Here is a 19095-nt window from a genome sequence, read left to right as displayed (position 1 = left end):
CCAAAAACTTCAGACATTCAAAGAGATGCCAAAGTAACAGAAATACACACAATCACGCAACATTTCCTGTGAATTATCTCTAAAAAGACTGCCTATAAAATTCACAATGAGCGTGAGATAAAGTGACTTTTGTAGCGATTACATAATCACTGCAAGGTGATAATGCTTCTGTCTTATCCTTACATCAATGCTCCCTGTGGAGATTGTGTTACATGTAGGCCTACAGACTCTCATTCTTGCTCTGTTTTCAGTATCTGATTCATGACAAAAGTGACTTAATGTCTGTTTTGTTTCAAGATCTATGGTTGTATCAATAACACATACCAAGTATAATCTTATATCCCCTTACAACATTTGGGGATATGAAGTCACTATTTCTATGACTTTTCATCCAAAGTTTGACCATAGATTTATTGGACCCTTGGTATAATTACATAGCTACATATACACAGCTCTTATGTGCACAAAGTATGCACATATCAACAGATCACAGCATTCTCTTCTCTTTCCCCACAATCTCACCTCACTGTCACCATTGAAGAGTGGTGTTACTAGTAATTCAACGTTTCACTAATCAAATACACAGTAACACATTCTTTTTTCCCCCTTATCACCTACATTTCCTACTGGTATTGTACATAATAATAATGTAGGCCTATTTACAAGATTTCTTGATGTTCGTGTGAAGTTTTTTTTTTTTTTTTTTTTTTCAAGCTTCAACATACTTCCTTTAGTTAAGAAATGCCCACAATTCACTTGATGCGAAATACATGTACTACACTTTGAATGCGAAATGCAATGAATGAAATCAGCAAACCAGCCTCTGAAGGCTCAAGTTTTGCTGTATAAATGAACAATAAGAATTTGTGAGGTGCCTAATGAAACATTCCTGACAAAAAAAAAAATGAAACAGATTTTGATATCTATTTCTTGTATCAAAATCAAGACACAGATGCCTATCTACATACCTGCTTCAGTCATGAATATGTGACCCGACAGGGACAATTTTTAACAGAAATGATAGTCATCCTCAAAACAAAAGTAACAATATAATCTTACCATCACCACCCCACCCCCCCCCCCCATGAAACTGCTATTACCTTCCTCATGCCCGTTGCTTGGGAGCACACTTTTCAAATCGCGCCCACATTGAATACAACCTGTGACAGACTTATCATTTACAGATTTTCATAACATCATCTGCACGGTTAATACTACCCTCTGATTTGTAGAAGTCTACATATGAACACATAGACAGTACATGCCCTTGCTGAAACATATGGACCGGATATAAACACATTGACAAAATGACATAAATTTTAGGCAACTGATAATAATGCATTCTGCGAGAGGTGTTATTACATTGAGGATGACTGAGTGCACTCAAACACTAAAAAAATAACAAAGCAGTCTCTATCAAAAGGCATGAACAAAACTGCATCTATATATATTACTGGACAAGAAAGCAGACTGTTTTGGCCCATAGCACAACACCAAATTGTTGAAGAGAATTTCTAACATTTCCTTGATGGATCTTATCACCTCTTTCTTGTACTGTATATAGAGATCAATTCAATTCTTGAAAACCACTTGATGTATATGTACTAAGTGTCTCTCCTGCTTTGGCAAGAATGCAGTCAAAGGACATGAAGTCTCACAATGCGGCCATTAAGGGGTCTGTTGTTTCTTTCTTTGACAGCACGATTGGCTTCTGCAGAGGTAGTGAAGACGATTTTTGCCTCCCCAGTAGCCTTGCCTGTTGCCTCATTGGTGTTCACCTTTACTGCTCCTGGCACTATGCTGAACCCCTTGAAAAATTCCAATATTGAATCAACAGTGATGGTCAACGGCAGGTTTGTAGCACTGATTACACAACCCTTCTGTTTTTCAAAGCTGATGGGTCTGGCAGGTGATTCTTTTGGAGTGGTGGCTGGAGGAGATTTCTTTTTATTTTCAGTCTTTTCTTCTCTCGACTTTGGATAATCTGGTTCTTTAGCTGAAGGTTTAGAATCTCCTCCCTTATCAGAGTCATCATCTTTACGTGAGGAATCAGACCTGGCTGTTGACTTTTGGGGATCATCATGCTTTCTGCTATGTTCTTGGCCATGCCGATCTTGGCCATGGTGATCTGAACCAACAGAAGGACCTGGACGCTCAACTTGTGGACGATCACTTCTGTCAGGTGGACCTTCCATAGGTGGCCGAAAATGGGGACCAGAATGGGGTCCTCGTAGGTCGAAAGGTGGACCTCTAGGACCTGGAAATGGACGAGGATTTCCATGGAAACCTCGAGGTCCAAAATGCCCACGGGGCCCTGGAGGTCCTCGGGGTCCAAAGTGTGGATTAGGACCACGTGGTGGTAACTGTTGGTCTCTAGGTCTCCCCATCCTAGTGTTCTGTTGCAACTCTCCTGCTTCTTCTAGGGCCCTGATCATCATCATCTTTGAACACACATTGACTTGAACGCTTCGATTATTCAGAGGTTGAAGTCTTCTTTCTTCAGCCATCATTGCCTGATGTCTGTCAATGAATTCAACAAAGCAGTGCCCATTTGGCTTGCCACCTGCATTCACCATTATATGAATTCCCCCTGGCACAATTTGAAGCCCTGAGAGAAAGTGGGCAATGTCAGGCCAGCGAGCACTGTATGCAACATTGCGCAGATGGGCGCAAACATATGACTCATCAGGAACATTAATATCAAGTTTTTCAGGAGTCTGCACTCTGTGCTCCTCTCTCTCTCTGGACCTGGGACCATGCTGCTCCCCTGGTCTGCCACCTTGGCCCTCCTGAGATGAAAACTGCATATCAATTGCACCTCTGCGATGTCCTTCTGGCGCAGAATCCATTCTTTCAGTATCTCTCCTGTCATCTGGTCTGAGATCTGCATCACCAGGGCCGTGTCGCATTCGGTGCGGTGATTGTCTATCTCTGCCTCTTCCAGGGGGTTCAGGATGGCGACCATGAAAAGGAAAGCTGTCATGCCCTTCCTGTGGAGGAAACTGCATCCTCCCAGATTCATTCCTGTGACCATCCCCAAATGGAGCACGTTCTCTAAAAGGCTCAGTCTCCATCATTTCTTGTCTGTCATTGCGTGGAAAACCATGTCTGTCAAAAGGGCTACCGTCTCTCTTGTCCACTGGACCAGAACCCATTCGTCCATCTGGTGCTCCTCTTTCAGGAGCATTAAACAAAGTACGATGATGATCATCCCTAGGGCCTCTATTCTGTCTGTCCCTTGCAGCTTCAGGATGTTCCAAGAGTGCTTTTCTTTGGCGACCTGAATTATCTTCATCCTCTCTACGTCTCTTGTCCATGAAGTTTCCTCGTTTCTCCATGTCCATGTCAGGTCTGCCTTCCAGTAGGCTAGTGTGCCTGTTATCCATAGGGCCACCAAATCTGTTTTCCATTGGCATTGGACCTCGATCACCAAGCAGGCTAGGTCTTCCTCTGTGTTCATCATGGGGGTCAGCAATCACTATCATGCGATCTCTCTTAGCATCATACACACTTGCCCTATTGTCCCTTGAATCTCTAGGCATATCATCCCTCCTGTCTTCCCTAGGTCTCCACGGTTCTCCACGTCTGTCATCCATAAAGCCACGTCTGTTCTCAGCAGGTTCAATAGGCATGTCTTCAGGTAGTCTGTCTTGAGCATCCCCTAAGAGCCCTCTATGTCGATCACTCATAAATTCACGTCTGCTCTCCATTTCGTTTCGCTGCCATTCTTGCTGGTTTCTGTCAAACATTACCTGGCTATCACGATTGCTTCTGTTGGCTGGATCTGGCTCTCGTCCTGGAGTAAATCTATGGCTAGTATCATCAGCATGTCTTCTGCCTTCACTGATAAAGTCTCTATCATCTCTTCCCCTTTCATGATCTGAGCTTTTCTCGGCAAATGATTGACCACGACCAATATCTCTACTTTCATGACCAAACTCCTTTGCACTTCTTTCAATTGGCTGGTCTGGTGTTTTGAGAAGACCATGTCCTTTTTCACCTTCCTCTGGTACAATATGATCTTGCACTGGCCGTGGAAGCAGTGATTTTGAGTTGTCTTTTCTGGAATCTTCAGGCCATGAACCTCGTTCTTGTGAGTGGGAGTCACCACGATCTTTATAACTTTCTGATCTAGATGAAGGCTTTGAAAGAGATGCATCCCTTGAATCTCTTTTCTCCATGTTGTTATCCTTCTTGGCAGAATTATTTCTTGAAGGGCTCTGGCCTCTCCTTCCTGACCGTGTAGAAGAATCCCTATCTCTTGAATCCTTTCTTGAAGGGCTGGATCCTCTTCTACTTGAGCCATTCCGTCCTGGTGAACTGCGACTACTTCTGCTAGATGGGCTTCTACCTCTTCTGCCAGGGCTACGCCCTCTTCTGCTATGAGGACTACTCCCTTTGCGTCTGTCAGGACTCCTTCGCCCAGGAGAACGTCTCTCCACTTTCTTTTTGATGTCATTTCTCTTGGCTTCAAAGCTTTCTCTAGATATGATCCTTACACTTACAGATCTCCTTCCAAGATACCGACCACTCTTTTGACAAGCTTTCTGTGCATTGTCAGAATCAATGAAGTCGACATAAGCTGTGACACTTCCAGATGTATCCTTACTCTGTTCAATGGCAATGCCATTAGGCTTAATTTCTAACCCAGTGAAGAAACTCTCAATATCTAGTGACTGCATAAGGGACGGCACACCTTTCACTTCAACAGCTGTGTTTTCTGATCGTAATGGTGACCTACTACGATTTCTTCGTTCTGTCTCTTTGCTTTTTGTTTGCTTGTCATCTCTCTCCCACCTTCCTTCACTGCATGCTCTAACATCAATATATCGCTTGCCTATTAGCCGTTTATCCCTCCTCAAGGCTTCCTCAATATCTTGAGAACTTTGTACTTTCACATTTGCTGCACAATTGGGGTTACCTCGCGAGTCTGGAACAAACTGTATTCCCCCAGGCAAGATGTTGATACCACGTAAAAACTCTTTGATGTCATTTTCTGTGCAATGGTATGGCAGACCACTTAGGTTAATAGCCAGAAAAGGACTGGAAGACTGAAGATTGCTGGGAGGTTTGGGTTCTTGTACAGCACCTATGGCATAATTCAAAGCTGTTGATTTCCCCGGATCTGTCAGAGTTGGGAGAAGTGCTTCAATAGAAGAGGGAGGGAGTTTAGACACTTTCTCGAGGGCCTCTGCAACAGATGGTTTCAGCCTTCGACTGTCAAAATCTGAAGAAACTTCCTGGGAACTGCTAAATGGAGACAAAGAATATTCATTTGATCTCGCATCACCTCCCGCATCATAGGGCATTCTTGAGTCATACCTTCCATAATGTGAGCCATCGACACCTGTCCTGGGCATGTTCGGATAACCATCTGGAGGTAGGTTCATGCGTCCTTCTGCATGTGATCTCTGGTTGAGGTACTCATCTTCTCCTCTGCGAGAGGCATGCACAAAGTCTTCACGGCCAAAAGGCTCCGGCTCAGTTGACTTGCTTCCATAACTGACGTCACCTTTAGCCTGCCGTGAAAGTGTGGTCTTTGAAGAGTCATCAACTGCCCAATACTGATCTCCACGGCCATGTGGCTCTGAAAATCTTGTCCCTCGTGAAGCCTTGTCATATCGCATGTGGAAACCAGGTGATGATTCATCAGAGGTTTGTTGTCGATAGGTATCTACTGGAGGCTGATGTTCACCAAGTGGTTGTCGTGGATAATTCCCTTGTTTAGGAGTACGATCATCTTCATCAGCAGTTGCCTGCATGCGGGAATAATCAAGTATTCCTGAAGACCCGCCTGGTGGATATGATGTTGAAATGCCTTCCATTGGATCATCAAGCATGCCTGCTGAATCTCTGCCGGTAGGCTTTGACATTCCTGGAGTCCCAAGCAGACTTCTTGGCTGATCTCTTTGGTAAGGTGCACCATGATCAGAAGGCCATGGGTCACGTGAATTGGCAAATGGCTCCGATTGATATCTCTGTTCACTTCGATACTCGGCCGACTTCTGCTCATCAAGATTGATACGGTGTTGTCTATTTTCAAAACGAGGAACATCTCTTTCAAATCCGAAATCCCTGCTGGGTACTTGCCTTGCTTGTCCACCATCTGACCTTTCTGGCATGTTCATCTTTCCACTAGATTCCATGAACTGACCTGCGGTGTGAGCTCGTCCAAAAGGATCTCTACCAGCTCCTTCACGGTATCTGTCAGCATCACTTCGGTAAATGTCGCCTCTATACATGCTGGAAGAGGGCTGGCCAGAGCCTGTCACTCGGTCTGCGTGACTAGGTGGAGAGGCTGAGTCATAGCCTTGCCCAGCAGGAGAGGGATCTCGAAAAGCATCACTCCCACTACGGTGCCCGTCTGGTGGATAGTCAATTGGTCCCCTGCGTTGATCGTACATTGGGTGATAATTCTGGTAGTTTTGAGTTTGAGAACTCAGAACATTCCCCTCTCTGGAATGAACATCTGGTTGAGAAGTGGGTAGGGTCATCTCAGTTGAAGTATTTGGAGCGAATGGGTCAGGCTTCCGAGACTGTGCCGTGGCGCGACTCTCTGCGATGACCTCCTGCATTTCGGCCTTGCTGCTGAGAAGTAGCATGATGCGACTGCCGCACAATGGCTGCTTCTGTCTCTGCATTGCCTTTCGAGCATCATCATCAGTGGTAAATGCAATGAAGACATCACCTTCTTCCCCACCAATGATGTGAACGCCGCCATCGGGGATGGAAAGGCCTTCAAAGTATTGTCGAATATCTTTAGCGGTCGCCGACCACGGCAACCCTTGCAACCGGAGTATGATCATGGTTGACTCACTTCCGTCCTATACCTGAAAGTAACCAAAATGCACAGACGAGAAAGGGGAAGATTATCTGGATGTCGGTTTTTTTTTTTTTTAATTTTGCAACTCAGGGACGGATCCAGAAACTAGGTAAATGGTGAGGGGGGGGGGGGACGCAATTCCGTTTTACATTTCTGGTGCCACTTCCTGGTTTAATCAGCTGACAAGCAAAAAACAAAACAAAGCAAAACCAAACCAAAAACAAAGCCTTAACAGGTATTTTCTCGTACCACTTCTGGGGTCAATCGACTGACAAGCAACAACATAACAATCAAAGGGGGAGGGGCGCCCCTTTTCATTTTTTCTTTTTTCTTTTCTTTTTTATTTTCCATTAAAAAAAAAGAAAAGATAATCAAAGGGGAGGGACCTTGGCGCACCCCCTCTGGATCCGCCACTGCGACATCATAACTGCAGTATTAATGATGAATATCTACTGAACAGTAAATTCATTCGTTTTCTGTAACAATGAAAACAAGAGCTGACAAAATATCCAGTGCTGACTATCCTTCCAATGGGGGAAATAACCGTCAGTCCGTCACACTTACTCGAAATCATAACGAGAAAAAGATGTACCACGATGTGCATAATAGTCACGTTAGAAAGCGTTTTAAGAAAGTAAGAATATCAATATTCGGAAAGTAATAGGGGACAAAAGAAGCTTTCGTGATAAACAGAAAACTTGACAGATTATATATTTGATATTGCACAAATGACAGGCAAGGTTACAATAGTCATCAATCAATGTAAGAGTGTAAAAGAAAATAACTTAGTAGACTTGTATAGAACGCGGGAATGAAAGCATATTCAGATAGTATATTGCAAAAAGCGTGACTCACACGTACACGCACACACATATGCGAGTAATTTTGAAATGTCAATCGATGACAGCAGCGAATGAATAGGGCGGGTATCTGTCTTCAAGATCGCAACCTGCTACAATCATACCAACTGCTCGAAATAACCAGCAGGTATAACAATGCAGTAAAGACCTATCCAATCTTTTGAACCTGAAAACACGACAATCCAATCAATGACTGCAACACATAAGATAAAAGACACTTAAATATGGATTGATGGTAGCATACATTTTTATTCGTTAAAAGTGACAAGGTGAATAATGACTCAACTGTTTGATTAGGTTTTGTTCGATTGCATTCAAACTATCGTGTCCTAGTACACGGCCGAGAACACTAGATTGGGGTCTAAATATAAATTGCATAAATGTATGATGTACATGTTACTCCACTTTGTCTCTACAACTGCACCAATTTTCTTCATTTTGCACGTCATCCTCCCGCGAAACCATCAACTTGACTCGGCTGTATACAAAATATGATCAAGCTTCGCAGTTGTCATTTGCTTTTTGGGAGGGCAGCTGAACTGGAAAAACGGAAACCGGTATAAAAAAGCCGGTGATTTTTTTTTTTAATATAATTTTTGTACGTTGTATCATCAGAGAGATGAGCATGACATATAATGATAACATATTTTTTATTTAGTTGTACGTATTGTCATTGTCCTTCCTTCCCACCTCTCTCTCTCTCTCTCCCTCTCTGAAAAGAATTGGGCAGAAGGTGATGTGTTGGCATAGGTGGGCCCTATACTCGACAATTCTTTAATTCGGATCCAATTCCAAACACGAGTAGTAGACAACTTTAAAGACAATCAAAGAAATGATGGGAATTAATTAGAGCAAAATGGACAGGCTGTTTAGGATAGACACAATTTATAGGTCCTTACACTGCACTGAATTGAAGAGCACGGAGCAATACAAGGTAACACCTTTTGTATTTCAGCACATATCTGTGCCGTAAAATCTTTAATAATTCATATATCAATATGTTTATATCCCCATTGATGTGATGCGTTGTAATTAACATGATCCTATTTTGACACTGCTTGAAATAGGGTTGATAGAGTTGAGGGATACTGATGTCAAATGCATCAATTGGATAAAACACAAGAACCCTATCGGGGGTTCGGAACTCAATACCCTTTCACGCTGTCACGTTGGGATCATCCGGGAGATCCAACGGGAAATCAAACGTAGAACACACGCGAAAAAAACAACAACCAACAACAGCAACCACAACTTTCAAATTAGTGAAAAAGACTCAACGGTTCTCTCGTTTGCTGTCGAAATATCTGTTACGCGATTCACGCGCGGAACGGCCCCGCAAGGCGTTGTTGGTATACTGCCATTCGTTTTTCACCCGGGAGTTTATCCGTGATGCATTCACACCATAGCGTCATCCGGGAATTCCTGGGGACACTCGGGAATTTGCAAGGGACGATTCGGGATTTTTGCAAAGTCAACCGACATTTTACTCGGGATTTTACCCATGATGCCTTTCACACTAAAGCGTCAACCGGGAGTTCCTGGGGACATTGACCTGGTACAGTTTGTCAGGAACGATGCGGGATTTTTTGCACAGTCATTCGGCATTTTACTCGGCATTAATTTACCCGCGATGCCTTTCACACTGCAGCGTCATCCGGGAATTCCAGGGGACACTTGGGAGTTTACCAGGGGTAATTCGGGATTTTTGCGAAGTCATTGTACAAAAAGATTCTAAATGACAAGGAGGGAACGTACACGCATTTTCGAGTTGCAATGAACAACCCTATAACGACAGAGTAACCGACAGAGTAGCAGTAGCTGCAATGATGCATTACATTTTCAAGTATAACAGGGTTCGAACATTAAAGTGGTGGCCCGGAGTCACTAAAATGAAATGATGTCGGGCCATTAAATTCCAAAAAGGTTATCCTTTTGGTGGCCCGACTGGGCAACTACAGTTAGAGTTGAAATGCTATATTCTCTTTTATTTTTGGGCAACCAGAATTTTAAAATTAACGATTTTTACAGTGGCCCGAAAGTGCAACCAGGGAAGATAATGTCAGCGTCGAGCCTTATAAAATTTTTACACAAAACTATGAGAGGAGCTGTGAAGAGACGATACCATTATATCCTCATCTTCATGGGAGTGTGATTAACAGCACTGTTATGATGAGAAATATGAGAACAGTGCAATCACCACAATTTACAAGAAACGTGCCTAAGTTCAATTTCAATTAAACGTCCACTGTCGTCTTTGTTTCCATGCTAATCAAGTCTATACAGCCACTTGCACGGTGCTTATCATGGAAAAGTCCATTGACCTTTGGAATTATACCTTGCAAGATTTCACCCATATTCGAACTTGATCAGCATTTTCATGTAGTACAATGTACTTGAGTGTGATCGAGTTTGGTCGTCATATAGCACAAAGCTGTTGAATGTTTTTGACAGTGCACCAAATTGTTGACGCCGCCGCCGACGAAGACGATGAATTAGAGACGCCTGTCTCGCTTCCGCTACGAAGTCCACCATAGACAAATCGGAAAATCACAAATCAAACATAGTACCATCTCCCCCATTAAAAAACAAAACAAAACAAAAAACAAAAACAAAAACAAAAACAATAAACCATGAAGTAAAGAGTGGGTTTTTTTTTTTTTTTTAAAGAGTATTATCAACAGTAAGTTCTTAAAGGGGCTGTACAGTACTGGTTGTGGTTGGGATTCATGTTTTGAACATTCCTAAGTGAAATAATGAAAAGCCTCTTATGAAATATGAAAGAGCATGTAATTTTAAGAAGGATTCAACGTTTATTTGATGAAAATTGGTTTTCAAATGGCTGCGATATCCAAAAAAGTGCTAATAATAAAAGGCGACATGCCCCAACTTTATTAGTATCTCTTTGTTTCACCTTGTTTTTGGATATCTCAGCCATTTCAAAACCGATTTTCATCGAATAAACTTTTGATACCCCTTAGAACTGCATGCTCTTTGACATCTCATAGAGTGGTTTCTGAATATCTCACAAAACGTTAAAAGCTAAATCTTCACCTCGTCTAGAACTGTACACACCCTTTAAAATGTTATAGGACCTACTGGTGTAACATTACCAGTGAAAGCCCCGTTAACACTGGCCGCAGTCACACTGGTAAAAGATCGCGAAGTTTAAGATCGCGATCTTTTGCCACAGTGACCGCCAACGTATTTTCCCCACCCCCGCCAAACTTCGCGATCCTTTGCCAGTGTGCATGACCGCGATTTATGTCAACCGTTTTTTTTTTTTTTCACGTTTATGGTCTTGTCATGCTTCTAGACAATCATAGAAATTTCGGAGAATCTACAGAATCTACAAACCCATTACTAAACACCACCACCCCCCCCCCACACACACACACACACGAATTGTGTGTGTTTCGTGTGCGTCCCAGAGCCTTCACGTCCATTCAATGTGCGGATGAGGTGAAAAAATAAAATTGTCTGTTTCGAAAACTTGAAAACGAAGATCAACTGCGACCAAAAAAGAAAAGAAAAAAAAGAAGAAGCGTATAATATTTGCAACTCTTCTCACAGTACACTTTATCACAGGCGTGATTGTGTGTTATCAGGGAGATGAGATCAGTTCCGTCTCACCTCCTTGGTGTAATCGTTGACAAGGCTACACCATTGCAGTCTGTCTTCATTTCAGTCTCTTTCAATCCTGCCTGTGTTCAGTCTCCTCCTATGAAGCCACACTGTTTCTCTAAATCACAAGATTTCATCTTGACCCGCCTGATACATGGCTCGTGGAACTGGGGGGGGGGGGGGGTGGACTCGCCCCCCCCCCCTTTTGTGCACCATACAAAGGAATATATAAGGTGTCATCACTTTGGCCCCCACTTTTTTAACCCCGAAGTACGTAACTGGCACTAAAAAGAACTAGATAGAGATCTTGATCGAAGTGTGAGCGCGGTATACTAAGGTTATGTTTTTGCTTGTCAGTTGAAGGAACCTGGAAGTGGAAGGAGAAAGATGAGCTGAATACCTCTTTTCTTTCTTTCTTTCTTTTTCTTGTTAGCTGAAGAAACCCGGAAGTGAAAACCCTCCGCCGGCCCTGCAATATGTGCTTGTGATCATATGTTTCAAGGAGAAATTAAGCCTGGGATCTGATTGAGGTGAACTTTTCCGTCAAAGTATTGTGTGAGCGAATCTGATGTCCCCGAGCGGTGTAACTTTCGCAGATATGCTGTGAAACAGATAATCCTTGGATTTCATATTGGTCATGGATCCTCAACACTTGTGGCTCGGTCATCACTATCCGGCAATCAACAATAAATTCCTGCCGCTTTCAACAGATACAATATTGTTCCTATACGTGTATGAGGAGGTAAAACGACAGAAATCAAGAACGGACTGGTCTTGGAATCAATCTTCACATCTAGAAGTCACGCGGTTCATTCGGCAGCACTTAACCACCTCATCCTAAAATTTCGATTTTCGCGCGAAATATAGCACTCGAAGAATGCAATAAAAATTTCCCAATGCTCATTGCCTTTTTAAGTCTGGAGATGGAAACTCAGGGATTTGATTGTTGACCTTTCAATTTCACGGTTCCGTTACTCTTTAGGGAAGCAATCTATGCAAGCACATTGTATTGTCGGCCTATGAAATAGTACAATTGTATCAGTTTCACAATGAAGCTCAAAGTTGAACTTGATGTTTTGAGGTCGAGGGAGGTATAGACTATTCCGTCACGCCTTCTCTTTTTGTTTTCGATGTCTCTTCAATTCTCGAGTTTTGAAATGCATGTTTCTTTTTGTTTGGTTTTGTTTTGTTTTTTCTATAGGCGTTTCTACTCTACAGAACATTTTTTCCTTCTTTACGTGATATAAAAGCATACGCACCTTCACTGTCTCTAGGACAGCAAATGCATAACTATGCCTTCCGAGTCGATAGATCCGATAGATGTTTTCTTGTTTTCTCTCTTTTTTTTTTTTCAAATAGAAACGAAAACACACAATGGCATGACCCTCAGAGGGTAGGCCTATTATGGAAGGATGTCTATTTAGCTGATCATGCATTTCGGCTTGTCAAAATAAGTTGCCTACTGGATTATAGTGGCTGAACTTGCCTTTCTGGTAAGTTCTTCGTCTGTAATGTTCAAATGTCATTACATCTTTGATGCAGTTCGTACCATATTCACGCTACATACCTAAATGTGTTAATCTACAATAGTACATGTATAACATATACATATTTCTCTCAGGGGGGGGGGGGGGTCGAGGTTCACTCTTGGCACAGAAGGGTGCTTTTGCATTTTTAGAATTAAAATTCAACAATCTAGTGCACTTTGGTGGAAGAATCAAGAAGAGAAAGAAAATGTCTAATTAGGGACAATGTGAATGGCTAGTTCGTGGTATCTCTGTCCTCTTTGATACGTGTCTGCGTATTCACAGTGTAGAAGCTAGATTATTGGGGTGGTCCGGAGAGGGAAAAGGAAAAAAAAAAAAGAAAAAACAAAGCAAAAACAAAGACAAAGAAATACAACTATCACTGAAGATGATTAATACCCCCGCTCCAGCAGCTCAGACTCCCAAAGAAAAAGAATTGAGCCTGGGTTTGATAAAAGGTTCTGTTTGTGTGTGTGCAGGGACGGATCCATGAATTTTGTAAAGGGGGGGGGGGGGGCGCAACTAATATTTCTGGTGCCACTTCCGGGTTTCATTTCATTTTTTTCTCTTTATTTCTTTTGTTTTTATCGAAAAATAAGGGGGCGTGCGCCGGTTGCGCCCCCCTCTGGATCCGCCACCGGTGTGTGTGTGTGTGTGTGTGTGTGTGTGTAGTACCTTGTGAATTTGATTGCTTCAAAATTGTGGAAGTTGTAGTTCACTCCACAAGATTAAAAAATGCAGTTACTATGGCAATGCTTCGGGTAAAAACACAATGAATGTTTTGCTTAACCACACCTTCGATCATTATAATGTAGGCACTATACTAAATTTGAAACAAATTGGTTGAATACTGTATAAGTAGTTTGCTCAACAAGGTTTTGGGAAAATTGTGATTACCATGGCAATGCTTTGTCTGCAAACAAAAAATTCAGGTCTTACACATCTATACCTCAATACTATATGATGTCCACAAAATTCTATTTCAATTGCTTCAAAATTGTGGAAATAGTTATACTCCACAATATTTTCAAGAAAAATATGCAGTTACCATGGCAACGCCTTGTCGGGTACAAACACAAATAGTGTCTTGCATAATGTCATCATGTACAATAAGTTCCACTAAATTGCTTCAAAAATGACGATTATATATAGGAGTTCGCGATGCAAGATTTGCAACGGACTGCCCGACCGCCCGACCGACGACACGCCGATTCCTACATACATGTGTACTCCCTTATACACTTCGTGTATGCGGGGGTATGAAAAATGCTAAAAGAAGGAAAAACTAGAAATATGTTGCTATGGCAACTGGCACGTTTTCGTCTTTTCGCATGGTACTCGTTACAGGTCTGTACGTCTTGACAATGTGAGAGAACAGTTTTACGTGATTTGCGAAAAAATGAATACGTTTGAAAGTTTGACACAACCACGAATAATGTCTCGGAGTGTTCACATTCCTTGAACCAGATTTCATTTGGTTATCAGATTGTTTCAGAGAGCAATCATTTGGGAATTTCAGCATTATCACTTGACCTCTGACCCCATGGCCCACAACTTTCTTCAAATAATAAATGAGAGACATCGTCAGGCAGTGCATGCATGATGTATACTAAGTTTCATTAAGATACATCGAGTCATTCCCGAGATATGGAAAAAAAATGAAGTTTCATCATTTTTCACCTGACCTTTGACCTTATGTTTTTAAACTATACAAGTGGAATCTTTATCTGGCAATACGCACACGTCTACACTATGTTTCAAAAATACCATTAGGCATTGGGGGAAAAAAGAAGAAATTTTATGAATTTAACACTGACCTTGACCTTAGTCCACATATTTGCAAAGTTCTATAAGGACACCTCATAATATTTAAGTAACGCTGTCTGACAGATGGACGGACAAGGCGAAAAAATAGTGAATCCGGCAACACTTCGTGGCGGAGTAAAAAAAAAAAAAAAAAAAAAAAAAAATAAGGGGGGGGGGGAGTGGAAAAAAAAAGAAAAAGAGGAAAGGATGTCAGATAGGCCAACTTATCCACTATAGTCCTTCTCAGTCCTTCGTGATTTCCTCGTACAATTCACAAATTTATAAAACCCTATTTTGGAAAAACTTCAAAGGCGGCGGCATCTTATGCATATACACGCAACTCCCCCTCCTGTTCCGCGGGGGGGGGGGGGGGGGTGCGACCCCCGGCCGTTATAATACGGGTGAAGAGAACGTGCTTCATCACTAACATTGCATCCTACAATGTATTTTGATGTAACTGCTACCACTCTCTTCGTGTGATTTCACTTTAATCAGCAAAGTGAACGTGGTGCAGTTTGCACTTGAACTAATTAATCATGAGTCGAATACAGTAAATGATTTTTTGTTTGTTTGTTTGTTTGTTTTTTGTTTTGTTTTGTTTTGTTTTTTTTTTGTAGTTGCTTCTCTCTTTTTTTTTTAACCACTTAACCCACTCTTGTTCACATCCTGCTGCACGGGTATAGTGTAATTCAACACGCTGGAAAATGCATCATACATCTGCATCTAGGCAAACATGCCAAAGTGGCGCATTTGAAGTTGGGTCGAAGTCTGCGTATGAGCAGTATCAAGCATACACGATGTATAAAGTTGGCACTTTCAAAGTCTTTTATCTATTTCCACTAGTTTTCAAATTTTAAATTTGAAAACTGTATCAGCAAATTCACTTTGAAGTTTATGTCTCTTGATCCAATGATCCTGAAACGGACCCCTCATCATTTTTAACGCAGTTTCAACTAAATGGAAACGCTGTTATCTGCTACTATATAGGTACATTGTATTCTGAATTTATACTTCCCTGACAAATATCGACTGTAAGAGCAGTTTCCTCTGTGATTTCTTCAGTTAGTAAAAAACAAAACAAAAAATAGAAAAAAAAATCGATGTCATCACCTCATAACCCCAGATGATTTGCACACCCAAATGTCATATCAAAATCATGACGATAATTTAGCTACTTCTTCTTCATAAAATCATGGAGACATTTTGGCAAACGCGACCACTTACCAACTAAATCCCCAGCAAGCACATGTTTTCAAAACGTTTCCGTAACTTTTTTTTTTTTTTTGGAGGTTCCGTACGTCTTCGTATAAAATTTTAAAACGTATACATACAACGTCAAGGTTGGGACTTGGCATTTACTGCAAAGCACAGGTTTTCGGAAAACGTTTTAAAAACGTCAATGGACGTTACAAAACGTTTTTAATATGTCTGCTACGTCGACTTCGTCTTATATGAACGTTAAAAAACGGTTTTATTTGGTCCGCTACGTGATCATCATTGGTTTATCACGAATATTCATGCCTCTTTATGAATATTCAAATAGGAAAATTTAAAATTTGAAAACTAGTGGAAATAGATAAAAGACTTTGAAAGCTAAAGATTTATGCTGGGTTCAAACTTTCTGTGTTAAAAATGAACTTACCTACGTTTTCGTTCAGTTATTCACAATTTCAAATTGTGTTATGAAGAGGTATTTCCATATGTTAATAGGCCTAATTAAGGTGTGTGTGATCTAAGTTTAGTAACCATGTCTTCATGCAGTGCTGTCTCCATGCATTACAACATTTTGCTGGTACAATTGTATATAAAAGAATGGTGATACGGATTCATCAATTGGGAATAGGATATAGTAGAGGTATAGGTGGTAGGACATTAGGAACAGGTTAGGATACGATTATATAGGATTAGGATTTGGGTACATTAATCCCAGATTGTGCCTATTACTATATTCTCATAACTATATGTGTATATATATATATATATATATATATAATATATATTTTTTTTTAATACCAAGAACCCCCCTCAAAAAAAAAGCAAAAAAAAAAAAGCAAAAAAAAAAAAAAAACACAGACGTTCTAAAAGGTTTTCTGGACGTTCTAGACGGATATGAAAGGTTCTCTACATGCGCTGGAACGGGTCATGAGATTTTTTTGAACGTTCTAGACGGTTTTGAAAGGTTTTCTGGAAATCCGCAGAACGTCCACAGAACGTTTAAATATTCTTTTAAAAAAGGTTTTACTGACGTCTGTAACGTCCAAAAGGTTTTTTTGCAGGTCCTTGAAAATTCCGAAAGGTTTTTTTTTTTTTTTTGGTGGTTTTTAAACGTTAAAAAACGTTTTTATAATGTCCACTTGAAACGTTTTAAATATGTCGAAAACCTTCCACAAAAAGACGTTCTGACAACGTTTTGACAAAACGTCCAATGTTAGCTGCTGGGTCGTCGTTCCTTAGTTTTTGTACAGAAATGTAATTTGATGCGAAAGATACAATATTACATTACGTCATGTATATTGATTTAACTCAAACGGGGGCATTTAAATGAAGATCCGTTTAGAGACCAAAGAGAGAGTTTTGGGAGCTGACGTCACCCTCACTTCCCAAAACAGACTGTGCGACTACATCATGAAATAACTAAGGGGCGGATCCAGAGGGGATCGCACCGCGCGCGCGCCCCTCTTTGTTGTTAAAACAAAAGAAATAGAAAGAAAAAACTGAAATGAAACCCGGAAGTAGCACCAGAAATAGTTTGCACCCCTCCCCCTTTACGGAATTCCTGGATCTGCCCATGTATCTTTCCATTAACTTTCAGTGATTTCAGACGTTTTTCATGCTTCCTAGCTATGCGAAGCGATCTTTCAGTAACTTTGATGTACATTGTTGTACAATTGCGAGTCATTCATCTTTATAAAAACTCCCGCTCACGACAAAAAGCCTGTCACTTTCGTATGTTTTTGTTTTGCACATTTTTACATTAAACTGACCTGTCGCAACTTCATGAGATGAATAAAACCTACAAGTACAATCACATTTCATGATTCACATGTCGATGAAGACTTGTGCAATGCTATTTCATCTTATGCGCGCGATCGTGCCACATATGTCACTCTTTTCATTGGAAAAAAAAAAACAAACAAACAAACCCAAAAATGGTGAAACTTTGAAGTTTGATAAGTCACTTCCTGCATGTCAGACATTCTGGTTGTTCAGTTTAATTTCTTTTTCATTCAAAGTAAAAAAAACAATGCCACCGGCCGAAAAAAAAAACAGAATCAAATCACAATATCACAAAGTTTAATTGCAGCAGGCATTTTAAGAACAATGCGAACGCCAAACGACGTCACACCTGCATATCGTAATTTGTGTTTGTTTTTTTTTTTTTTAGCTTTTTGACCTTCTGACCTTTGACATTATCGAACTTCACCAATATTCGAACTTGACCTGCATCTTTAAGTGATGTACCTGTGGTGCGAATTTGGCATTCAGTGCTCAAAGCTGTGGAATGTTATCAAAAGTACACAATACTCTGAGTATGTTATAGTGCCTACGAGGTAAAGTTAATTAACTTTTTGACCTTGTCAGACTTCACCAATATTCGAACCTCCAGGCCTATCTTTAGGTGATGTAACGGTGGAGTTAATTTCTGGAAAGTTTTGTCTCCCCCCCCCCCCCCCACCCACTTCAATACGTATCCTGTGAGTGCAGTGCTTGTCGGGTGAACTTTTCGACCTTGTCGGAAATCAATTATAGAAATTTATTAGTGGAAAAAAACCAATGAGCAAAAAAAAAAAAAAAAAAAACACGAAAAAACAACAAAAACCGGCATTCCATAGGGATTGGGAATAGAATTACAGAAATTGACTGGCATCCCATTCTTTGAGTGATAGACATACCTGTGATGCGAGTTTGGTACGTTGTCACAGCTCAATGCTGTGGAAAGTTATTGAGAGCACATGTACAATGTACATGACAGTTACATCGTGCTTATGGAACGTTCGTACTGACCTTTTAAATTACCTTGTCGAACTTCACCTATACAGTATATTCGAACTTGACCAATATTTTTAGGTTGCTATGTGTAGTATGTAACTGTGGCGTGAGTTTGGTGGTCGTAGCTTAAATCAGTGGAAGGTTAGTGAGAGTCCACCAAATTTTTGACGACGCCGACGCCGCCACAGATGTTCAAGTGACGCATGTCTCGCTTCCGCTTCACAGAAGATACCAAAAAAAAAAAAAAAAAAAAAAAAAAAAAAAAAAAATGGAGGAAAAAAAATCCGACTTATTTCTGGGTTTGAAAATACATGTTTTGTCTTTATGTGTTTGATATCATTTATTTTATCATTAACTTAATCTCCCTGAGCTTTTATGGCTGTTTTCTCTAAGGGCATGTGTTTGTTAGGGTGTGCGTGAGTGTGTGTGGGGGGAGGGGGTGCAGCCTCCGCCCCCTCCCCCGGTTTTG

At 41.0% G+C, this 19095-nt stretch overlaps 1 protein-coding gene across 3 annotated transcripts in view; it reads right to left on the bottom strand.

Moving 5' to 3' along the window:
- Nucleotides 1-1094: 1094 nt before the first annotated feature.
- Nucleotides 1095-19095, bottom strand: part of LOC140232621 (uncharacterized) — a 42029-nt gene continuing 24028 nt past the window's right edge. For all 3 annotated transcript variants that reach the window (XM_072312720.1, XM_072312721.1, XM_072312719.1), the window contains exon 2: nucleotides 1095-6830. In XM_072312720.1, the coding sequence (XP_072168821.1) occupies nucleotides 1638-6806 (5169 nt within the window). In that variant the 5' untranslated portion in view covers nucleotides 6807-6830 and the 3' untranslated portion in view covers nucleotides 1095-1637. The remainder of the gene's footprint in view (nucleotides 6831-19095) is intronic.

This window comes from Diadema setosum, chromosome 9 (assembly GCF_964275005.1).
Source record: "Diadema setosum chromosome 9, eeDiaSeto1, whole genome shotgun sequence".
NCBI classification, from domain to species: Eukaryota; Metazoa; Echinodermata; class Echinoidea; order Diadematoida; family Diadematidae; genus Diadema; species Diadema setosum.
The sequence above is the reverse complement of the archived record's forward strand: the minus strand, read 5'-3'. Positions and strand labels throughout refer to the sequence as shown.